Source organism: Rhea americana, unplaced genomic scaffold (genome assembly GCF_003343005.1).
Source record: "Rhea americana isolate MKP2758 unplaced genomic scaffold, rheAme1 scaffold_58, whole genome shotgun sequence".
NCBI lineage: Eukaryota > Metazoa > Chordata > Aves > Rheiformes > Rheidae > Rhea > Rhea americana.
In genome coordinates this window covers 4,112,802-4,137,941 of record NW_028186734.1, presented here as the reverse complement: position 1 = coordinate 4,137,941, position 25,140 = coordinate 4,112,802, and the positions used below count along the sequence as shown (strand labels likewise).

The 25,140-nt window shown below is 39.9% G+C and overlaps 1 protein-coding gene across 1 annotated transcript; it reads left to right on the top strand.

The window, feature by feature from the left end:
* Positions 1-155: 155 nt before the first annotated feature.
* ABHD3 (abhydrolase domain containing 3, phospholipase) lies at positions 156-25,140 on the top strand. The gene is made up of 9 exons (XM_085319238.1): positions 156-302; positions 1,785-1,948; positions 3,671-3,853; positions 5,564-5,609; positions 8,458-8,570; positions 14,899-15,072; positions 15,740-15,788; positions 15,873-16,038; positions 24,136-25,140. Exons 1-9 carry the CDS (start codon positions 156-158, stop codon positions 24,312-24,314), a joined length of 1,221 nt encoding a protein of 406 aa, XP_085175364.1. The 3' UTR covers positions 24,315-25,140.

Genomic DNA, 25,140 nt, shown 5'->3' with positions numbered 1-25,140 from the left:
CCCCGAGCCGGTGCCGGAGCCGGCGGCGGCGGCTCCTTCTCTCCGCGCCCTGCCGGGACGGGCGCGGGCTGAAGCCGCAGCGGCGGCCGGCGTGTGTGTGTGCGGGGCGGGGGGTGCGCGGAGGCGGGCGCCCGCCTCCGCCGCCGCTGCGCGCCATGGACTGGCAGGTGCTGACCAGGGAGCTGTCGCTCTACCTGGAGAGCCAGGTCCGCGTGGGGCTCTTCGGCTCCGGCGTGGGCTTGTCCTTGGTGCTGGGCTTCGGCGTCGCCTACGCCTGCTACTACCTCAGCAGCATCGCCAAGGTGAGCGGGAGGGCGGCCGCGCCGCGCCGCGCCGGGCTCCTCAGGTGTCCCGCCGGCAGGGACGGCGCCGGCGGGCGCCTCCCCGCCAAGGTCACCGCCGCTCGCCCCCGCTCGCAGAGCCCCCTCGGAAATCCCGCGCCCTCCTGCGCGGGCGGCCCAGGACATGGCGGGGGCGGCGGGAGGACGCGGCCGCCGCTGCCCCCGCCGCTCTCGAGATGGCGGCCGCCCCCCCTGCCGCCCCTTGCCGCCGCCGCCTTTCCCGGGCGCCCCGGCGTGGCGCCGTGCGTGGGGGCGCGGCGCTGAGGGGGCGGCRGAGGGGAAGGGGCGCCGGCCTGGGGGCGCCCCCGGGAGGTGGCTGCTGAGGGGGGACCTGAGCGGGGGCTGCGGCTGGGAAAGGGAGGAGAGGAGCGAGAGGCGCGGCCTGTCCCTTGGTTTACCACCGGGACAGGTGAGTAGAGGAGCTTCCTTCTCCTTCTGGCCTTCTGTAGCGTCAGKACCACCTTTGCTCTCGGCCTCGGTGTTTTTTTATGGGGCTCAGGCACTCCTGTACGTCTTCCAGTTGGTACTGGTTTCACGAATAGATCAGGCATTCATGGTATAATTTGGTATCAGTGAGCCAGACTCTAACCTGATCTAAAGTGGCCCTGTGGAGCAACGATGGGAGTGCCCCGCTGAAGGCTTAATCAACTTAAAGTATGCRTACCAGAAGAGTTATGAGTGTTGAAGACATGCATGTTGCCGAAATCATTCACAGAATTGCCGAGACCATAGACATCCTCCTCCTCCAGAAAAGGATACTTTGTTTTTGTCCAAGGAGAAAAACGAAGGGTCAGGAYGACATGCTCCTATGTGTATAGGAAACAGTCTTGGATTAAGTCTTAAGTCTTCTATTATTGCACTTCTAGTGCTTGCGGGTTGGAGAGCCAGTGTAAAAGACAGTTTTAAGAAATGTGATTGTTAATACAAGAGCCGTTTTGTACACAGGGTTTCCCACATCAGTTGGTACACAGAGGGAAGCTTTGAGAAAAATATCTGTGCGCAGAGTGCTATTAGAGGTGAGTGCAGCTGTGTACTGTAGCATGAGTGTCCTGCTAGGTTAAAATAGGTGCTATGGTCAAAGTACATGGATGAAGCTTGATTTCCGTGTGGTGCAGTAAAATTGRTTCAGTGAAATCTTTGTCACACACAAAACAGGGTGTTTTTGATTCTTAAGGGGTGGCACAGTGGTAGTAAAAGCAGACCTTTAAAATATATATATATCACAAATAGATTATGAATCCATAATGTTTAGTGGTTGGGAATTTTTTCTGTTGGGCATTTTGGCATTTCATTTGGTTTTGATTTACTTATCTCTTTGCCATGAAAACAAGAAGCATTGCAAATAAGTATGTGAAAGGAATCAGATTACTGGGAGAGGATTTAAACAGGCTTTCATTGATTTCTTCATGAATGCTGATGCCTGATCATAGTCTCTCTTCCTAGAAACCCCAGCTGGTGGCCAGCAATGACCGTTTCTGCCGCTTTCTCGAGGAACATTGCCCTGTTGTGACAGAAACTTACTATCCCACGATTTGGTGCTGGGAAGGTCGGGTGCAGACACTCCTGCGTCCCTTTATCACATCCAGACCCCAAGTAGAGTACAGGAAGTAAGTGCCTTTCTTCTGGAAAGATGTTAATTGTGTAGCCAGGTAGTGGCTACCTTACCTGTGTGTAACACAGTGTGTAACRGCTACTGTCATCACTCAGGCTTGTGCCCATCTTTCCTGCTTTATGCCCACCTTTATGACTGACACCATTGATGCTATGCGTGGAACTATCTCGGTCCTGGATTTGGTGTATAGCAGATTTAGAAGGTAGGGGTCCCARATGGCTATATTTTAGCTCAGGAAGTTTTAGTGCACTGAAATATTGGTGGCAGTGTAGGAATTTAGGTGGTTATATGTTCTGGTGATTGAATGCCATCCATCAGTCTGCAAAGGCCATGCAATCACGTCCATTCAGCTGACATGTTCAACCGTAACTGTAGTATGGCCACATTCCGCCCTGTTTTGAGTGTATAAACCTTTTGTGATTTCCAGAGTAACTTTTATCTGCAGGTGAAAGTTTTGTTCTTTTATATCTGAATTCTGGTAGGAAAAAAATTTGTATTTATTTTTTGTCCTCAGTTGATCTCTCTCACACAGGAATGAGACTCAGTCTGGCAAATGAGGCATTTGGCACAACAGCTAAGGAGAAGTACTTTTATGCTCCGGAACCTGGACACAGCACAAGTTGTTTCAGCTCTGTTTGCATGGTAGAATAGATTTAGCATTTAGCAGCTTCCCTTAGTTTTAGTAACTAGGAAACATTTCAGCAGTATAGCCATGTCCACTTTTTCTAGCCGTTCTTGTATACCCTTTATTTCAAGGTTTATGAGGTAAGAGAGGCAGCAATGCTTATTTTGCACCAGTTGAGATTGTGCTGGCAGTACACACCAGCATTGCATCTACTTCTCATTACTGAAAAAGGGCAAAAGCTGAGCTAGTGAGTCCAGCAAGGCTGATGAGCTTAACGTCTTGAGTAGATGCCATCAAGGCTGTACTTTCGAATAAAAAGTCGAATACAAGGTAGACTTCTATTTTGGTAGTTCCTGCAGCAACTCTCTAATACAGTGTGTTCATTGCAAGAGAAGAGAAAAGATGCTCAATGTTTCTGAAATAAGACTGAAACCCTCTTCTCATTGTTCGGTGCATGCTTAGCTTCTTGGGATATTGTCATATTTGTTACATTCTTAAGATGAATGTTTTAACAATGCATTCTGGCAAAGTTTGTGGAGATACAGGATAAAATCCTAGATTCACTGAAGATGTGCAGGTATAGTAGTGTGTATCCATGTTCCATGTGTTTAAAACACAAACATTGTTTTCRACATGAAGTGCTATCCACTATACACGCTTACCTGGGAAAGGGAAAAAAATATCTTCTAGATGTTTAACATGTTGATTGCCCACAGCTCTATCAAATTATTCTCAGATAATCCAAAAGAAAACCGCAGTATACAAGCCTATATAAAATACAGGGAATGCCAAAATGCATGTTAGTTACAAGACTCCAGGACATCAACAGTAATTCATGAAAGGCCAGCTCTTCAGATGCTAAAAACTGGCATTGTTCCACAGACTGACTGTGCTAGCTTATGTCARCTGGAGGTGTGGCTCTTTGTGAATGATAAATGTACAAACGTAGCTAGTTAGGTGATGTTTTATACTTTTAATATTAAAATGAAAAGTTCGGATTTCAGACTTGGTAATTTGTATACTGTGAGCACTCTTAATAGTATGGGTGTATTTTTAAATCTAATGTTTGTTGTCTTGAAATGTACCTTTCAGCGAGCTCATTAAAACAGCAGATGGAGGGCAGATTTCTTTGGATTGGTTTGATAATAATGACAGCTTATATTATCCGGATGCCAGCACAAGACCCACTGTCCTGTTGTTGCCTGGTCTGACAGGGACAAGCAAAGAATCCTACATTCTTCATATGATCCATCAAAGTGAAACACTTGGATACAGGTGCTGTTTTTTTTCATTGCTAGTATTTTGCTTATTTTAATAAGATCAAATATAAGTATGTATAGGTATAAGATGCCTTCCAAAGGCAAGCGGGATCTAGAGAATCAGTTTATGTAAGGAAGTATTATTAGTAATAATAGTAATAATAGAATTATGTAACAGGCAGTAAATTCCAAAGGGCTATTTAGTATCTACAGACATACTCCACATTGCAGTGGAGGAAGGCTAAGTCCACATAGGCCTTTGCTAACACTCCTTAAATTATAGTACCAATACTCACTAGTGTTAGCTTTGCACTTTCTAGAGAGAGGCTTTGTATTCAGCTCCAAGAAGACTTGTGTGGCGGGGTTGCTGTTGGGAGCAGGCCTAAGAGGAGGTCAGCTTTAGAATGCAAAATTGCTTAACTCAGCTGCCTCTGATTCCTGTGTACGGTATGCTGAACGGAGTGGTAGCCTGCTCCTACTGGAGATGTTTAAAGAGGAGGTTTGTAACCTCTTAGCTGCTTAATTTAGTTTTGTTATTAAGGCTACTGGTCGGAGTTGGGCAAGATAAGTGGATTAGTCAATTATGTAGATTCCCTTATGTAATCATATTGCTGCTACTGTGCTTTAAAATAAATTGTCATTGCTCCAGGATCTGTATTTGGAATATGATTGGGTTCCGACACTGGCTATATTAAGTTCTTCAAGTATGTATATATATATGTGAGCATTTATGTTCATGTCTGGCTATCTAGTCAATGTTTGGAGATTTGGATAACTGTGTTTACTAAATTATGAAAGTAAAGCAGCAGTTTAAATGCTTAAAAACTTTAAAATCATTTTACACTTAATTTAACAGTAAAAAATATCAGTATAGGAAAGCCCCCACATCAACAACTTCTCAGTAATATTTTTTTCTGTATTCTGACAGAAATATATGCATTTGATCACCTAAGAAAAGARAATATAACATTAAGAAGGAGAAGCTTTAGGTCAGATTTCAATAGAATTATGTAATTTTGTTTTTCAATAGCAACATTTGGAAATTACCAAAAGAAGGCATTTTTATTGTATATAACCTATATAAAATATATATATTTTATTTAACTAAATTATCACACTGAGATAGTAGAAAAGCAATAGTTTTTTAAAGAAAAAATATATCCTTAAATCAAGGTAATACTTACTAGTAGAAAATTTAGCAACTCCCACTAGGATAGAAAATAGAAACATCTGCTATTCAGGACAAAAAATTCCCACCTCCAAGAAGTTGTTCAAATTTTAGATTCAGCTGTCATTGTCATTTTGATTCGGCTCATTTCTTACTATTTAATAAAATTATGTAGATTTAGAGGATGTCTACACATAGATGCATGACTTCCTCCTTTGGAGCAGTGCTAATTAGTTTAGGCTCATCACTGCCCTGACATAGCTTATGGTTCACACTTAGCTAGCTCAGAGAGCAGGCAGTATCAGCTGCATATACTATCTTCAAGTAGTTCCTATGGGTCTCATCCTGAAATCTGACCTCCACTGACAAATCCCAGTGAACTCTATTTTGGCATAAAGGTCCTTTCACACAGGTGAGACTTTAGAATGCGTAGGGCTGTAAATATTTATGTGCTAAATGTATATGCACAACTGGCTCATTTTTAATGTATTTTCATTTTTTAAATCTATGATCCTTGTACAGAAATGCATATAATCAATTTATTTTGTCAATTTTTAGATGCGTGGTTTTTAATAATCGGGGAATTGCTGGGGAGGAACTTTTGGTAAGGATCACTTTTAAGATAAATATCTTTAATGTATAAGCAGTGTATATGGAATCAGCAGTGTCTGTTTGTAGGGCTGGATTTAAATGAGAAAAGCTCATAACTCATTTTGGAAATGCACGGAAGAGAACCTCATCATCTGGTTGCTCAATAATATGCTCATAGTCATCTTTTATTTATTTTATTTTAAAAGTCAAAGAGGCCACCCTGTTAACACAACATTTTTSTGAACATTTCATTTTAGGAAATTATTTAAATCATTACTATCTGTAAGAATAAAATGAGCAATCTTTATACTTTTTTTTTGCAAAAACACCTCCGTATCTAAATTGTACACATGCAAGAAATGGTGTCCACTCAACACTATTTGCTCCTATTGTTTTAATATACAAATCCAAATATGAGCAGTGGTAATTACTTTGCTAACTGCCAATATGAATTTAAACTAGATTTTGATATGGTTAATTAGCTTTGCCATTAACATTGATCCATGTTATGTATTATTAAATGAACAAATCAGATTTATTTAGGTAGTCATATACTAAAAGTTGAATATCTTTTTGTATTTTTCTCAGCGATAATGACACAAGTTCAGCTCTAAAAGGAAATTTGTTGTGCTCAGAGCATACATATCACATTTGCTCAGAAATAACCAGCAGTTCCACAGATGACTCTATCTTGAAGCTAAGCATTTTCTGCAGCTAGGCACAAGACATGATGAAATATTGCTGAATAAGCTTTGTTTCTTCATATGCATTTTGTTGACAGTTCTGCAGCTGGTATGAGTGTGCATAATACTTGGTATTGTTTTGCCTTTTTTAAACCACTGATTTCAAATTTTAAAAAGCTCAGAATGTTTTCCCTTAATCAGTTAAAGCATTTCAATGCGCATATTGACATGTTAAGAGTAGTTTTCTGCATAGTTTTGGAGATGGTTCTACAAAGCAGTTTTGTGACACACAAAGTCCTTATTGATAAATTTCTGAATCGTTAAAAGATCTCTTGTTTGGATGCATTGTTTGTATTTTAGTGTAATCGGATTTACATATTTAAGATTATGAGATCTTACTGTGAAACAAAACAGCTGAAATTATAACATTTTCTGCAAGGAAGGTTCTACATTTTAATATAAAATCCCCAGTTAATGAGTTTGAAGTATAGCTGAGCAACACAGTAGATATTAGTCATGCAAGTAATTCTTTTTCTAGTCTCTTTAAAGATAGATTTAAATTTACATTAAATATTAACTATTTAAGGGTAAAAATGTACTTCTCATTYGTGTTTTATTGAAAGTTATTGTGAGTTATTGTTGTGGAATAATCAAGTATCAGATGASCACAGCCAATGATGTGAGCTAACATGGTGTTTTAAAATATATTCATACAATGAATAGCTATAYGTTAAATTTTCAGATATTAACTTAAATCAAAGTGCAACATCTCTCTCTAGTTTTATAACACTTTAATTGAATATACTTTCACATAGAATACAGTAGATCTTAGTTTCCAAAAATATTTTTTCCTTTTAAGCTTGACAATTTAATTAAAATGAAACACATTCACACTGTTTATAATTAATAAGGTGTAATAAAGTGAACAGTGATTTATATGGATGAGAATTGGAAATGCAACAAAAGTGGAAACTGAAAACATTTTCAGCTTTAATTATCCAGGCTTAGCTTTTCTCCCATCTGTATTTATCTTTAACTTCAACTTTTTAATATTCTTGTTAAATTAAACTTTAAGTAATTAGTTTCATCTAATTAAACTTGTTAAATTAACCACAGATTTCCAGGCTTTTTAACTGAAAGCCATTTAAAAAAATACCTGAAAATACATTGTGGCAACAAATAAGTTCAAGGAACTCATAATTAAACATTTGTATATTTATTTTTAAAGTTTATATTGAATTTTGGTAAGCTAGCAACTACCTTAAGTTGAGTCAGGGTCACTAACRTGTAATAACAACTGTATAGTTAAAAGCTGTCTCTTGGTGTAAGTGAAATCTAGAGAACACCATGAGCAAAATTTCTTACTGAGATTCTTAYTGTACCAAAGAATAATTGTCTCCCTTATACTGTTCCAGACAGTCCCTCAGATTGTGGGCTGTATCGGTTTTCTGCACAGATGAAGCCCTAAAACTATGCTTATGCTTCAAGTAAGCAGGAAAGGGGTTAACTAAATTCCAGTGATGGCAGTGCAAGTCATTCCAAGTCCCAATTCAAGATCTGAAGAGATGATAATGATGAACCTGGTTTCATTGCCTTAGCATTTAGAGTTGTAATAAATTAGGTAAATGACACTGGTAAAATTGTTTATCTATTTATTTGCTTTTATTGTATGTAGGATCTAAATACTGGTTACTTTTTAAATGTATTTAAATGCATGTGAAGGTGATGAAATTGTCACTGTAACTTTCCTTTCTACACATTATACTCCTCATGATCTGTTTTCATTTCCTCAGAGTATTTTTAAAAATATCAGTGCCTATCTAGTTCTGATCTAGCTCTGATCTAGTTCTAATCTAGTTTTATCTAGTTTAGCTAGTAGCTCTATGTTCACATTTCATCTAGTGGCTTGATGGTTGCAGATACTGAGCTGGTTTTGGGAAGCTTTTGGGTTTTTTTTTTGTTTGCTTGTTTGTTTTTTGAATGATAACAAGTGTTATCAGTAGCTCCTTCCTCCATCTTCTCCTGAAATGATTTGGGTTCGTATTTGCCACTTAATGCAGTTTCATGAGGAATATTAGATTTGTCATATTATATAAATGATCCAATGTACAGTTTGCTTTGTCCTTAAAGGATGATAAAAARGCTTTTGATGGCACTTTCCCCTCTGACTCCTTACAGACACCAAGGACTTACTGTGCTGCTAACACAGAGGATTTAGAAGCAGTTGTTCATCATGTACACAACTTGCACCCCTCAGCTCCATTTATGGCAGCCGGTGTTTCTATGGGAGGGTAAGAAATTATGTAAAAGAAGTCTCAGTATAACTGTGATCACAAAACAGGACTGTTATAGCCTGATTATAAATTACTACTCTGCAATATATTTACATAATTTACTAAACTGGAACTAATTTGGGTCTGTCTCCAACAGTCAATATTCAGAACACTTTGAAAAATRTAACATCTTTGAAGCCTTTAGCTCTGTGTTAAACAGAGTTGAAATTGGCCAACATTCAAAAGTTGAGGTGGGGGGGAATGACAAGACAGATTGACAGACAGGTCTTTGGAAGCTATGGAGGCCATCTTTGGAACAGAGGAATAAAAAATAGGAACTGGAGCKAATATATTGTGTTTCTTAGCAAACTTTGGAAATCACAAGATTTAACCTCACTCTGGGTTCTGCAGTATGTGGGTAGGTTATGCCTAAAGATGTGGGTATTTGCTCTGTCTGTCTTAGAAGCACGAAGTAGTAGTGTTGTTAAAAAAACAGCATGGGTTGATCTAGCATGTGTTATTAAGGCTTGCTGTGTCCTGGCTTCTCTCCAGAACCCACAGCTAGAATAGACAATGATAGCACAGTTGCTGAGAAAAAGCACTGCTAGAAACTAGGAGAAATGTTCAGACGACTTCTTTAATGACAACCACAAGAGAAGAGAACTTCCATTAGACATTCTGCAGGGATAGTGGCAGCTTCCTGAGAATTCCTTCCTTTCTGATGGATATTATGGAGGATGGGCAGATATAGCCTTGCATATTGACACTGATCTACTAATGACCTGTAGGAGCTTTGGGACAAATACAGGTTTGTTCAGGCAATACAATCATTGATAATCAAGTAAATAAGTAACTTGGAAGCCTCAAAATTAATTAACTCAATCTTTTTTCCATCGTTGTTGCTGTGATTTTGCCAGTGTCTTCCATGTAATCTGGATTTAGGGCATTTATCTTATTTTGTTTTATAATCATAGACCATAGAACAATTTAGGTACAAGGACCTGCTCAAAGCAGGGCTACAGCTGATGTTAGATTGGGTTGTGAAGGCCCTTATCCAGTCAGTTTTTAATAACTCCAATAATGGAGAGTCCAAAAATTCTCTTGGCAAACTGTTCCAGTATTTSACCACCCTTACTGTGGAAAGTTATTCCTAATATGCATTTGGAATTTTTCTTCTTGCAACTTGTGTCTTTTGCCTCCTATTCTCTCACTGTGCACCTCCAAGAAGAGTCTGGTTCTGTCTTGCTTACAACTACTCTTTAGATAGCTGAAAATAGCAATAGGATTCCCCCTTTGACCAGCTCTTTTATAGTCTAAACAGACCCATTGCATTTAGCCCCTAGTATGTCATATGCTCCAGCCCCCTAATCATCTTGGTGGCCATCTCCTGGAATACCTTCAGTGTGTCAGTGTCTATTTTGCCTGGGGAGCCCAAAACTGCACAGAGTATTGCGGATACAATCTCACAAGTGCCAAATACAGGAAAGTAATTACTTCCCTAGACCTGTTTGCTGTGCTCTTAGTAACAGAGCATAACATAAATTTAGTTTTCTTCATTGCTGCAAGGGTGCATTGCTGATTCATGCTCAGCTTGCCCAGCTGCAAATGTGCTTTCTATCCCAGGGAGCCCATCCCACTTCCACCTTCTAGATACTTCCTCATTGCATTTGAATACAGTCATGAGTTTTTTGTTAATCATGTGCTCTTCTGCCACTCTTGCTCAACTTTCTGCAAATCAGAATTGCCTTAATTGTGCCTTAAGATGAAACAGTTTTCCTTGAAGATCAAACAGTACTCCTGGCCCCCCTGGGCCCTTAAGGGCTATCTCACATGGGATGCAGCCAATGAGATCCCTAAACAAATGTGAGTCAATTCTCTTGAAGGCCTGTGTTGTGATTCTGCTGCTTACCTTCCCCACTTGACCTCTTCCCTTGCTCCACCTCCCCAAGTCAGTAGATACCTGCTCAGGTAAAACCAGTCATGAATGATCTCAGCAGCCAAGGCTAATATCCACCTACAAATACCTGAGAAGTTCCTTGATATATGTGAGTAGCAGATCCATGGCATATTTCCCCTCGTTGAGTCATAGTCATGTATCAAAAGATTGTCCTCAGTGCTCTCTAGAAATTGCCTCATTTATTTGCCTTCTGTGTTGTTGTTCCAAACAATGTCAGGATGGTTAGAGTTCCCTGTGAGAATCAGGGCCTGTGATGTTGAAGCTTCTTCCAGCTCTCTAAAGACTTCATCTAGTTCTTTGTCTTGATCAGGAGGTCTGTAACAGATGCCATAGAATCATAGAATGATAAGGTTGGAAAGGACCTCTGGAGATCATTTAGTCCAACCCTCAGTAGCCCATATGGGGATTGAACCCACAACCTTGGCATTAGCAGCACCATGCTCTAACCAACTGAGCTAAACCAGATGCCCAACATGATATCCCCTTTGTTGGCCTCCTCTCTGATTTTGACAGATGAGCTCTAAACTGGCTTATAACATGCACCAGAGGGAAGTTCTTTACATTGAAATAGGTTCTTTGTTTAAGGTGAAAACACTTCTCCCTGCCTTCCTGGCCAGTCCTTCCTGAAGAACTTGTCTGCGTCTATCACAGCATTGTAGTCTTGTGAGCCAGTGAGCCCTCCATGTCTCTGTCAGCTCAATGAACTTGTAGTTCTGTGGCTATACACAGACTTCTAGCTCCTCCTATTTTTTTCCCCATGCTGTGTGTTTGTGTACTGGCACTTGAGATGAGCTGCAGTCATGCTACTTTCTCAGGGAAGCGTGAGAGCCTCCTCCATCATGCTGTCCCTTGTGTACTTCCTCAGTGCCCACCAGGGCTTCACTTCTCTTCAGGCTTTGATCAAGCTTCAGGCTTTCCCTCAATAAACCCAGTTTAAAACTATCCATGAGGTTAGCAAGACAGTTGTCTATTACCCTACTTTCTCAGATGAATGCTCTCTCTCCCCAGCTCTGTCATTTTTGCATACAAAACATGAAATAACATGCTATATTGCAAAAACATTTTTCACTGGAGATGCTGTTCTAGTTAGATTCCCAGGGGCCAAACATGTGGTTTGGCAAGCCAGCACAAACTCACTCACTCACACACACACACACACACACACACTCTTCAGTAGCAAGCAGTTTATTAGTAGATACTTACAAACAGACCGACCCGATGGTAATCTCAAGAAGGACCACTCCAATGCTTGTCCCAATCATCTGCATGATGAGAGAGAGAGTCGGCAGGCACAATCTTTTCGGGCGTCCCTGAGGAGGCAACGTGGTCCTCTGTTGTGTAGCAGCCTCTCTCTCCTTCGGAAAAAATCTGGTATTTATGATTACTTGTGGTAGGCAGGAGTCCCGGCACCTGGGGCCAACAAGCGCAGGGAGTCTAGCCCAACTCCGCCCCGGTTGCATAACCGGGCTATGACACTGCGCACGCGTGCAGACTTATTTCGGGGGCCACATTTGACTTTGGGGGTCGCTATTTCATTACTCTTCAACTTCTGACCTTCATGTTGACTGCTTCTCATGGTTATTCTGTGGCTGGAAGCCACAGAATCTATATGTAACCAACCGCTGCTCTTTCTCACAGATTTCCAAGACCTTGTTAGTTACTTATTTGTATTCCGCTTAACACAGTGGTATTGTTCTAGTCACTAAAAAGTAACAACACTAGACCATTCCCACCAAGTATCAGGTGGTACAGATACAAAAAGTTACAACACGGACCATTCCCATCAAGTATCACATAGTACGGGTACAGATGGTCAAACCCAAAGATCTGCCTTGTGCACACCTGGAGGCTTGTTTCAATATTAAAATACAGATTTAAAGCACAGTAGTTCTTCCTGGGTAAYTTCATGTTTGGTGCACCATTACACTAAAACTAAGAGGGCCTGGGTATATTAGGGGAAACACTGGGTTTTCAAGGATGAAGGCACAGTGCTTAGTCAAAAAGACCAACTTGGCCTTCAGTGTAATTTCTGACCTTGGATTAACCTCGTTATGGTATCCTAAATGGTAGCAGCATCTGTTAGTATGGCACAGGGGATCTGTATTCTATTCCTGGCTATTTACCTCACCAGCAYTACTGGATGATTTTAGGCAAGATTTTCCATCTTGCTCCTCCAATACTTTTTTTAAGCCCTGAACGACAAAGATAAGGCATATGCTTAATTTTACATAAAATTGGAATAGTCCCTAATCATCCACAGGGGTACTGTTTCCGTGCTTCAGCATAAATTGGAGCACTTACATGTTTAAAATTAAGTAGGAATAGAGATGTCATCATCAACATATTGTGAAAATCATCCACTTATCCTAATCTTTTAATAGTTTTTATTACTTACTTCTTTTCAAAATWGTCTGAATAGCCAGTTAATTTATATATTAAATGTTTGCCCAATTAAAAAAAAAGAAAAATAATTATTCACATCACAGAAGTATAAATGTAAATGAAGCCCACTTGCTCTCCTGATCCTCAGTATGTATTGTTTTTGGAAAGGGCCTGTGTTTGTAACAAAAAGATTCCTAAACCTTCTCCCTCTACAAATATTCTGTAAATTTCATTAGAGAAGTGGCTTTTTTGTATGACCGCAACATTTTTATTGGTTTATGGCTCAATTTTCTTTTTATACTAAATGGACTGATGATTCATAGGTTTACCCTATTCGGTGGGTAGACGTGTTACCTACCTCCAACATGTGTTAAAGGTGACACTCCCCACTGGGTTCACTGTGTGAGTTGATKGCAGGAACACACCCAATTGCTGTTTGTTGTTCTTTTCTGTCCTGGTTCCTACCAACTGGCAAGTCTTTGGAAGATCAAAAGCTGGTCTCTCTTCTGCACTGCTGTCTTATCATTTGGTAGATAATGCATGATGATAGAATCATAGAATCATAGAATCATAGAATCAGTAAGGTTGGAAGGGACCTCTGGAGATCATCCAGCCCAACCTGCCTGCTCAGCAGGGTCACCTACAGCATGTTAGACAGGGTTGCATCCAGGCGGGCCTTCAAGATCTCCAGAGAAGGAGACTCCACAACCTYTCTGGGCAACCTGGTCCAGTGCTCTGTCACTCTCCCAGGGAAGAAATTCCCCCTCACGGTCAGGCAGAACTTCCTGTGCTTCAATTTCTGCCCATTGCCTCTTGTCCTGTCACACGGGACAACTGAAAAGAGTTTGTCCCTGTCCCCTTGACACCCTCCCTTCAGGTACTTGTACACATTGATAAGATCCCCCCCTCAGTCTTCTCTTCCCCAGGCTGAAGAGGCCCAGCTCTCGCAGCCGTTCCTCATAGGGCAGGTGCTCCAGCTCTCTGATCATCCTCGTAGCCCTACGCTGGATTCTCTGCAGTAGCTCCATGTCTCTCTTGTMCTGGGGAGCCCAGCACTGGACACAGTACTTGAGATGAGGCCTCCCCAGGGCTGAGTAGAGGGGCAGGATCRCCTCCCTCRACCTGCTGGCAACACTCTTCCTAATGCACCCCAGGATACCATTGGCCTTCTTGGCCACGAGGGCACATTGCTGGCTCATGGTCAATTTGTCATCCATAAAATCTCTGTGATGGCAGGCAAGCTCATGATGTCATTGTCTCCCAAAGTAGGTAGATAAAGCCAGAGTTCAGAGAGCTGGTGCTCCAGGGAGCTACATTAAGCTTTACAGTCAACTATATCTCAGCAGTGAGACTGTAATTTGCAATTGGTCAGAAAGGCAAGACTGAAGTCATTTGTTTGACTCATATATTTTTGCTGATTTTATTAATTATTCACCATTTCATTCTTTGCATACTTTATGTTAAAGAATAGCTGTATTCTCCCATATGAATGATGTGGGATGAAGGTTTTGCCTTCAACTCAAAAGACAGCTTCATAGTGAGGCAGGCGTACCACAGGCAGTTTGCATTTATTGGTCAGACTTATCAGATTTATCAGGAAGACAGTAGTTTTTCAAGAGTTCTAAGTCCAATGAAATATTGTAAAAATTGCTAACAATTTGGCAATACCTGTTTCTTGAGTAAGGTACATAGACATGGCATTTTCTTCTCTTTCAATGATATAAATATGAATAGTACATCTCTCTTTATTTTTAAATGCACTCCTATCCACATCCCACACAGTATACTCAGTTCCTCTCTGCATGTAGAGAACGAAAGCAAACTTCATGAGTCAGATGTTGATTCCATTAACTACTTTCTAGAAATGCTAGGCACAAYTATATGGCTGATACAAGAAACCGTATGGAAAAAACAGACAAAAAGGTTGCTGATTGTTATATTTGCTTTAAACTGAAACAAACAAACAATTTGATAGTATATATGTTTGTTTTTCATTTCTGTTTATAGCATGCTTCTTTTAAATTACCTGGGCAGAACTGGCAGAGACACTCCTTTAATGGCAGCTGCAATTTTCTCTGCGGGTTGGAATGTTTTTGAATCTGTAGAATCTCTGGAGAAGCCATTAAACTGGCTTCTTTTCAATTATTACTTGACTACTTGTCTACAATCTTCTATTAGCAGGTGAGTTGCCTTCTAAACTATATAGCAAGGTGTAAAGATGTTAGCATAAGATCTATAGCAGGTACAAAGAATGTTGTCAAAATTAATGCTGTAGCAACATTTCACACAGCTCTTCTATGTGTATTCTCATGTCAGTTTTGAAATTAAAAGGACCTTTTTGCAAGACATGTTTTCATCAGCATGGCTGAATTTTTCTGCTCCTCAGGGGAGTCAACACAAGACTAACACACTTCTTGATTCATGAGTAAAGCAAAGTGTTTTATTAATTTTTGGACATACATGCATCTTCAGTTTGAGTATGTTTATATATGTATATACTAATTTTTAAAAGTCAGCCTAACTGCAGAAATAGGGAAAGGACTAGTTCATCCTTTGCTTTGTAAAAAGTGTATTTTGTATTCTAGATATTTGATTCTCTTGATCATTAGCATCATCCTAATGACTCATGCAGATTCTGAGTATGTTTCTGGATATGCCTGCATAGAAATGAACAATTCCCCTGCTTTTGGATTTCAGACAAATTTTTTAATATGACAGAAAATTAAAAACAAGCATATTCTTGTATTTGGAATTATTTCTATATATGTATCTGTAAAGCAGAGGGCTTGTACATCTATTTGTAAAGCAAAAAAGTGAAGCCCTCTAATTCTCCTCTCTTCCTTCGTAGGCATCGACAAATGTTGGAGAAATTATTTGATATGGATCTTGTGATGAAGGTATGTGAACAAATTACTTCTGCTTTAGCCTGATGCTGTTTTCCAAATACTGACATAGTTCCCTATTTGAATTCTATACTTTAGGCTAGAACTATTAGAGAATTTGATAAGCAGTTCACTTCAGTCATGTTTGGCTACCGCACAATTGATGATTACTATGAAGATGCTAGTCCATGCCTCAAGCTGAAATCAGTAGGAATTCCAGTGTTATGTCTAAACTCTGTGGATGATGTTTTCTCACCTGGTCATGGTAAGTCTAGGCTTTTAAAACATATTTCTGTATGTGCAATCATTAAGACAAATTTTATAGGTCTGAGAATGAACTATGTGTGAAAGCTTGTTTAAAAATTACTTGTACATAGGATCAAAACATCCAGGAATRGATCAGTCTTGTAATTTATTCTACAGTGTAACACACTTTAAAGACAGATAAAACATCTGATAATGGAGAGGACTGATTAGTATAGAATGCAGAAGCACATAGGGTGGCAGTCATCTAGTTAGATGTTAGATGCCTACATCTGATACAATCTCTAGGTTGTCTTTATAGTTAAAGAAAGAAATGTACAGTTTTAGGATGTGAGTTATCTCATTATAAGGAAGAAATCGGATGTATTGCCCCCCAAAAGTTCCCATTTATACCCACTGAGTATGAAGACAGCCTATAATAAGGAACMCAGTTATAGATTTCTGGACAGTTCAGAGTTCAATGAAAGTTAAACCAAGTATTTTTTATCATTATGCTTTGAGCTAGTCCCTATAAAAAAATTCTGGGACTTGCAGATGTTTCAGATGACTTCAAATCCTCATGATCTCAGTGACATAAACTCAATAATGCCTGATAATTAAAAATRGGGAAAAAAAATCCATAAGATACCGTGTAGGCCAAAATCTAGGATAAGGGATAAGATGTAGACAGTATGTTCTCATAGAAGGAGACACATTGATACTAATAAAAATCTATATAGAAGATGAAGCTGGCCAACTAGCCGTGGTATTAGCTAGTAACCAGTAGGGTGAAAAGTCTTGTTTTCCTTTTTCTTTCTATTTTCTACCAAACACATAATCATTGTGAACATTGTAGTCTTGATCTTTAACTATATTGCTATCTTAAAAAGATCTACTCATTCCTGCCGTCTGCGTATTGGTTACAGTGTTTGAGAAGAGAAAGAGAACAAAAGTTAGTGGAGAGGAAAACACTATAATTAGCAGCTGGTTGAGGACACCCTCTTCAGCAGTTAACACTTGACATCTTTAAATATGAAGTTCATACACTTGATTCTGTTTCAGGGAGGTTTTCTTCAGCCCTCAGGAAGAGATTCTTGTAGATTGAGTCACAGAACCAAAGTGAGTAGGCATACAAATGAGAAAAACAAATAAAAGATTAAAGGAACTGGCAAAGACTTTGTGTGTATATTCTGTTTATGTGTGCTCACATATTGCACACATACAAAAACATGCTCACACTTACATTACTCCTCCTATTTKGAATACCTGTTAGAGACAAATGTGGCATGAAAAGGGCTGCTGCCCTTTATGAGACTTTTTTCCTTGAAACTGTCCAATTGCTGTTTCTGTTATAAGCATATACTGTCCTGGAAATGAGTGTCTGAATGTGGCCATTACCCTAAAATCTGTCTTCAAATATAAAATCTAGCTAGTGATTCTAAAGAGKTTTTTTTGAGGGTCTTACGACTTAGGACAACTTCCCCCATACTCCCAGAAGGAAGGTGATCCATTGTGTCATGCTTCTGCCAGTAGGTATCTTAGAGAGGGAACACTGGATTTACATTTAGCTTTAGGTCAGTTTGTGAGTTCATCTCTAAAAAGGAAATAACAACTGTGGCAAAGCTAACTAGCTAGCACAGATAAAAACAGCAGTGAAAAGGTGGTGGTGGAAGCACAAGCCTGGGTGATTTGTTAACCTTTTCCAATCTATTCTGGGTACTGGGACTGGGACTGGTATCTTTGCAAGATTAAAGCTACTGCAGATACTCCATCCCCTTGTCCCTTCCTTTTAAAACAACCTCCAGATTTCAAGAGCCAGAAGCTGACCCTGTGTGCTTGGCTAGGCAGAAGGTTGCGTCACCTAGAGTACCTCTGTAGAAGACTTTTCCTCCCTTGGAACAGGTCTTTAAAAGAAACACAGCTCTCAGTGAACAGTGAATTATAGGGATGGTCTGTTGTATAAGATTAAGCATCAAACCTATTGTCAGAACTAAACAATTAATAAAACTCCTTGCAGCATGCAGAGAAGTATGGGAGGGCACCATGAAGAACCTGAAACAAGAGACCTCAGTCCATTGTAATGACTTTCCATCCTCTTAAAATCTGACTCAAACCTGCCTTTCTCCATGGAAGTGTTTCGGCGGTTAGGCCATCACTCATTGATTCCTTGTTTGCAGAGGTATATGCTTTTGGCTGTAAACCACTGTCCTAGTGGTGACTAGTTTATCTTAGGAAGGGCTGTCAGGACAAATGTTGGTTTGTAGTTAAGAGCGTAAGCCTGTTATATGCGTGTATCCTTTGCTCCTTTTTTGTTGGTTTGTGCACTCTTGCTGTGAAAAGTTGTGCTGGCAGGAGACACAGTGCACTCTGACTAGCAGCCCAGAAATTGCAGATGCTGACATCAGTTACTGGAATTCATTAACTATGGTACTTTTGCTGGCTGCTTTATGTTAACAAGGGGCTGGTGTCTTGGGATGTGACTTTATTCTTGCAACTTGCTTCTTCTAACTTGAAAGTGTGTGGACACATGCAAGCCTGTGGCAACCAGAAGCAGCTTCTACTGACAACTGTATAATGGACTAAAGGCCACAGACTTTGTTCTCAACTAGACTCCAGTCTTTCACTGACTTTGGAGACTAGTTATTTCATGTCTCATCACTCCCAATAATACTTATCAGCTTTCAAGCTACCTTCCACTTCCAATGTAGACAGCTGTAGTTTCAGACATTGGGAAATAGGATTAGCRAGAGGGCTGTGCCAGAATTCTTTGTGTTCAGATGTCCTTTATAAAGCCAGCCACACCTTCCTGCAACAGATGATAGCAGCATGCACACTCAAGTCTACTTCATCACTACACGACACAGAGTTATTCGAGAGAAACTTTCCTTAAAAAGTGAAGATGTCTCTTCACAGTGGTTCTGTTGCCTCTTACTACCTGACCATTTCTTCTTCTTACGTAGCTTTTGGTATACTTTGTACTTCCCAGAAATTATTTTTGAATATATTGTGAGAATGTGCCCTTTGATCTCAATCCAGTATTGGGAAGCAACAATTCATTCCCAGTCCTTCCTTGATGCTGATGCTTAAAGTTCATAGAGCTTGGCAGCTGTAATTTAATTCTGGAGGGCGGTTGTCATATTGCATAATGCAAACTAATAAAGACAAATGCTTTCTTCATTGCATGACATTTCTCTCAACATAACTAATCTAAACAAGCCACTGCTTGAGGAAATGTGTAATATAACCAAGTCAAGCCCTTTTATTTTATAAGTATCAGAAATAAATTACAAAGATGCAATGATAGCATTCACTATCAGTGTCACATTTAACTTTTCATCTGAAGTGGCATTTTTTTCTTCAGACACTTTTAGAGCATATTAARTGTCCAACTTAAATTTCATAATATTAATGCTCAGCTGGTGAGTGTTGTGCTCAGGCTGAAAGCCTGACCATGCAGTTGGATGCCCTGCCAGCTCCCTCTGGATTCACTGCAGTAAGTGGATGTTTGAAGCTCAGTTACTTTTCACTGAACTCTGAACCTTTTCAGTCGCTCTCACCAGACTTAGAGTAATCATTCCTAGGTGTTACTTTGAATCCTATTATGTCAAAAGTAAAATTGAATGAAGTTGTCTGGAAAGATCAAATGGTTGGGGAATGAAAAAAGATCAAGGAGAAGGACAGAATTAGGGTTAGAGTTTAAGTAACATGAAGAAATGAACCAGATGAGAGAAAGGGAAGTCAGACAGCCATGAATTACTTAAGCCTATGCTGCTTCCTACATGTGTTTTTCTTTTTTCTTTTCAAAGATTTTTTTGCAAAGAACATATAATAAATTGATTTTGAACAAGGTGATTCTGCACATATCTATTTGCATCATGGTTCTGTGATCACAAATAACAAATCTGTGCATTACTGGATCAAATAGCAGTACAGATTTTGGTCAGTGGAAGTGTAAGTACAAGGTTACATTTGGACAAAAATGAATAGTAGTGTCTTTTGGCATGCCACCCTATATCCCAGACTGCATTGCATCCTGTGCTCCATTTGTCTGCCCTTTACATTGCAGAATTTGTTCTATTGCATTGTGGGTTTATTTGTGGATGGCTAACAGTCCCTGGAAACAGCCTTGAGAAAAGTACCACACCACAGCCAAGTATCATTTGCATTTTGGCACTGTGGAGCAACACATTTTCAATTCTGTACTGAGAAGCTGCAGAGCAAGAAACTGCCGGACAGGAGTCATACAAACGGTGACCCAACTGAGTCAAAATTAACTGTGTCAAGAACAGGCTTTCTTGTTCACTGTAGAGTACGTGTAAGAGCAGAGATGTAACAGTAGGTCAGATTTGAYACCTACTAAAAATCCTCATTGCAGATGGAAATAAATAGCTGCATATTCAATGCAGTGCTAGGGCTTGTGATAAGAGCAATGATCCATGGCAAAGTCCTCCTTCAAATGAATGGTAATTAGAAAAGGGAGAAGTTGGGGATTGGAAAGATGACATTCATAAAGATCTGTGTGCAGTTTACACTTTATCTGGCCCAGAAGATAGCCAGCATCAGAGTGCTACTAGGTCTCTTGGAGCTGCTGTGGCTGTCTGGAAGCAAGTAGCGTATGCCATTCACTACAACACTGCCAGTCATTTTTGGAGTGAATAACTGACCATTAGCAAATTGATTTGGGAGGTACCATACCTTGGCAACCTCTGAGTGAGGAATATGCAAAAATCACAGCAAGCTTTGCCTATAAGGGCAAACCTGGGTTAGCAGCGCAGAGGAGACATTTATTGTCATCTCCTTTCTCCAACCCCAGCAAAGCTCTTAGCAAGAAAGGATATTTCCATGCATACTTTGACACCTAATCTGACAAAGTGAATGACCATTTTGGTTTTGCACAATCTCAACTAGTTAAGAGCTGTATTTAGGCCAGTACTCAGCTAGTGCTGCATTAGATAGGATCATTGGAGTTGCCGTGCTATCTTTGATTCTTGGACATCAAATCTTTCTCTCTTTATGCACTTGTCCTCCACATCTTTGCTTTTAAACCAGCTCTGCAGTACCCTCTGGGCCCAGGGAGTCAGTTGCAGGATGGCTGTGGAAAATGTGATTCATTGCCAGGAACAGGAATGAGGGACTCAGACCTGTGCCTGATCCCCACTTCCCTATCAGCTTTCTGTTCAACACAACCCATGCAGTACTAGAGGGAGAAGGAGCAGATGGCTTGGTACAGATAAGCAGACAAAATTCCATGCAGTGGGCAGCTCACGTGAGTTGTAGCCACCATCTGTACACTGCAGTGTGTTCATCCATGGAGTCCAAAAGAGCCAGATCAGACATTCATGGGCAGATTAACTGAAGCAAAAGCCCAGACAAGTGCTTGTTGTGGAATGAAATCATGCACATGTTGGACTGCAAGAAATAATACATTGTTTTCTGAATCTGTTTCCAGCCTCTGCTGTTCCCTGGTCCAGGCAGTAGGCCCAAAGCTTTCATTTCATTGACTTGATTTTTATTTTTGGCTTTGCCTCAATATTGCTTTAAAAGGCCTAGAAGTGGTATTTGCAATTTTCCTACTGAAAAAAGTCCACGGACTTTTTTTTACAGACAGAATGAGAAACAGGGTTTCTTCCATGTAGAAAAGAATCAAAAACACTTGCTAAATGTCAGACTCTATATGCTACTTAGATGTGCGCAACTTTGAAAGGAGGGAAAGAGTGCCAAGGAAGAAAGAACAAAAGAAATGAATAGGGAGTAGCAGAGCACCTCATATATTCTGCAAAAGAATCCCTGTTGTTCTCTGGAGCTAGGTCTGTGTCCCATTCAGGACACGSTCTAGTACCTTATATTAAGGGCAGGACCCTTATAACACAACATTCGTAAATGACACTGGCCCTGCTTCAGATGCTGCTGGTTTAACCTCCACACTGCAGCCCTAGAGCGGAGCACAGTGTCGTTCCACATACTGCTGGTAAGGACCTGTCAGGCACGGGCTGTTCCCCAGACTGGGTGCAGGTCCGTGCTTCTGCCCAGCTCTGTATTAGCTTGCACTCCCCTGCATCTGTTCACTACAATCTATGCATTCAGGATCTTCAGAGTGACTTAGTCTGGTGCGGGGCCCTTCTTTGGCTAAGGAATGGGTGCCACATTGTGATTTTAATTGCTGGACGTTAAGGCAAATCAACATCTGAAGCACACAACAAGGAGTCAGCCAGCATCTAAGGGAAAGTGAGGGGCTTGTGTGATCACGAAGGAGGTGATACAGGTGATACATGGGGATAAAGCCGATTCAAGGATAATGACCTTTGAGAGAGCAAATGTATAAAGGAGGAAGGAAAGGCAGACTCTCTGGGGTGGGGTGGGGATCTCTGCAGAAGTTAAATCAAAAATGAATGTGGRCAACTGAGCCTCCAAAAAGTGAACYCAGTTAAAGGTCTCTCTTTAAAAATGTTTTCTAATAAATAAGCCAGCAGTAGAAGTCCCATGAATGACTCRCTACTTTGTGTTGTAGTGCTGAAGCATTTTTGATTTAGCAATGTATGACCTAAAATCAGATTTATCCTCTTGTGGAATCGTAACCTTTTCTAGATAATACAGCAAAATTCCACTACTTCTGTTTGAACAAAGCATGTATTCTTTTGCTGTTGTTTTTCTGTCAGTCCTGAATAGTGTAATCATTTCTTTTATGAATTTTGTTTTATAAGGGTCCTGCACATACTATAAGGTAATGGACTGTGTCCTGAATGGGATGCAGACTTAGCTCCAGAGAACAACGGGGATTCTCTTGCAGAATACAGGAGGCTTTCTGCTACTCTGTGGCTATTCATTTCTTTCACTCTTCCCTGTAACGTACTGAGATTTCTGCTTTGTTCAGAAGTATATTTAGTATACTTAAAGCCTCAGAGGAAATTGCTTAAAGCAACTCATTTTTTTATCAAGAATACGAACACCACAGTTCCACAAAGTTCCACTGCTGTGTCAAACAGTTCATATGATAATACTGTCATCCTGTCACACTGATATACCACATGTAAATTCATACGCTTTCTCTCTTGTTAATTGACCTTTCTTTTCTTTCATAGAGGGAACTGCCCAAATGATAGTGACCATTGGTTATGCCACACAGCTATACTCATTCAAACTAAGACTTACTGCAGTTGGCCCCTGGGCATGTGCGCATCTTGGGGTACAGTTCAGTGATCATTTTGAGCTAACCCTAGGGTGTCACGGAAAAGGCCACCTCCCCACAGTCCTCATAYGCCTGTTCCTTCTACCTTTCACATACTGGCATTACTGTGGTGAATCACATCAGAGAGCTGATCTAGCTCTAATTAACCCAGCAAGAGAAAAACCCTTGTACTGTTTGGTCTAACATCACTTCAATCATTTTCTAGCATTCACTATTCAGTAGAGTACCACCAGCCTACTGTGTAACATGGGGCAGATAATTTGTGACCTTGTGCATTTGTTTGCCTGTTGTCCTTTTGTATTTATCTTGCTTATTTAGACTGTGAGTTACTCAGGGCTCTTGCTGTCTCTTGCTGTGTATGCATGGTGTCGTCTAAATAAGTAGGTGTAAATGTAAGGTAAATCAGATATAGTCATGATAATAACCCAGGATCTTCTTTAATGCAGCTGATAGGATATCTCACAGATAAAATGTGGTAACAGCATTAAAGGTTTGTGTTTGGAGTCTCTTACCAGAAGAAGGGAATTCACTACTGAAGCGCCAGTTCCTCAATTGTTCCAATGCCAAATATTGCAACGTAGGTAAAAACTATAGGCTTGATTCTCCTTTCACTTACACTGTTTATACAGAATTGGAAATTTGCATTATCTTACACCAGTGTGACTGAGAGAAGCATCAAGCCCAGTGATTTCTGAAACTTTTACAGCATGTGGAAAAAATTACAAAGCTAAGGTAAGTTTATGGTGGAGAGAGAAACAGCTTTTTTTTTTCATCTATGATTCCAAGTCCTGCAATATGTTGAAGCTACATTGTGCGTATTTATTCATGTAGATATATATTTTCATATAAATGAAAAACATTTAAGAGAAATTATTCAGGTGGCTGGCATAACATAGAGAGATAAAGAGTTAAACTTTTTTTTCTCCCTTTCAGCTATACCAGTAGAAACTGCCAAACAAAATGCAAATGTCGCTTTGGTTCTGACTTCTTGCGGAGGCCATATTGGTTTTCTGGAAGGAATATGGCCAAGGAAGTGCACTTACATGGACAGAGTCTTCAAGCAGTTTGTGCAAGCTATGTTTGAGCATGGAAACAAAATCTTCAGCATGTAGCTTTGGACCACTACTATAGCTCAGTGGCACATTCTGACAGTTCAGCTTAATGCACAAATATTAACTACTGTAAGCCAGCAAATGGATGAAGTCCATTACTACATGCAAAAATATTTTTTGCCTAAGATTTTGTAGCAGGAAACTAAATATTATGTTGTCACTTTTGTATTTATTTTTAATATGCCTTACTAAGAATGACCTTAAATGAAACAGCATTCTGCATACATCAAATTGCACTTAACCAAAACCATCAAGTAAGCAGATTATAATTCCTCAGGATTTTAGTTTAAACCAGTACATATTTAGGAGACTTACTTTAGACAGCTTTTAATATTAGAATGGCAACACACAAATAATGTTTATTATCCTGTCATACACAGTACAAGTGGGCCCATTCCTTAGGGCATCAATGGTGAAAATGGTGAATGRTGAAAATCTTAAAATATGAAAACAAAAGAAGGAACACAAAGAAGCACTAGTTCTTCAAGTAAGTCTGAATTTTAGCATGTAATTACATAGCATTAGACTGGTATCTGCTTTTGCTGTTTTACCCTKAAAGAATTCAAGATTTAGGGCTAGTTTTTGTTTTTTCAATTATGCCAAGGCCATACTTGTCTTACATGATAACTTTTTAAAGTTAGCTAATCTATAGTGTTTACATATAACCAAAAGATTCTTTTAAAACAGTACTGTAATAACGTATGTAATTAAAAGGCATTTTGCATTTCAAAGTTCATGTAAAGCTACGTTTGTCATGTATATAATACATTACTTCATTTAACTGGTAAATTCAGTGATTATACCTATTATGTTTATATTATCCTGC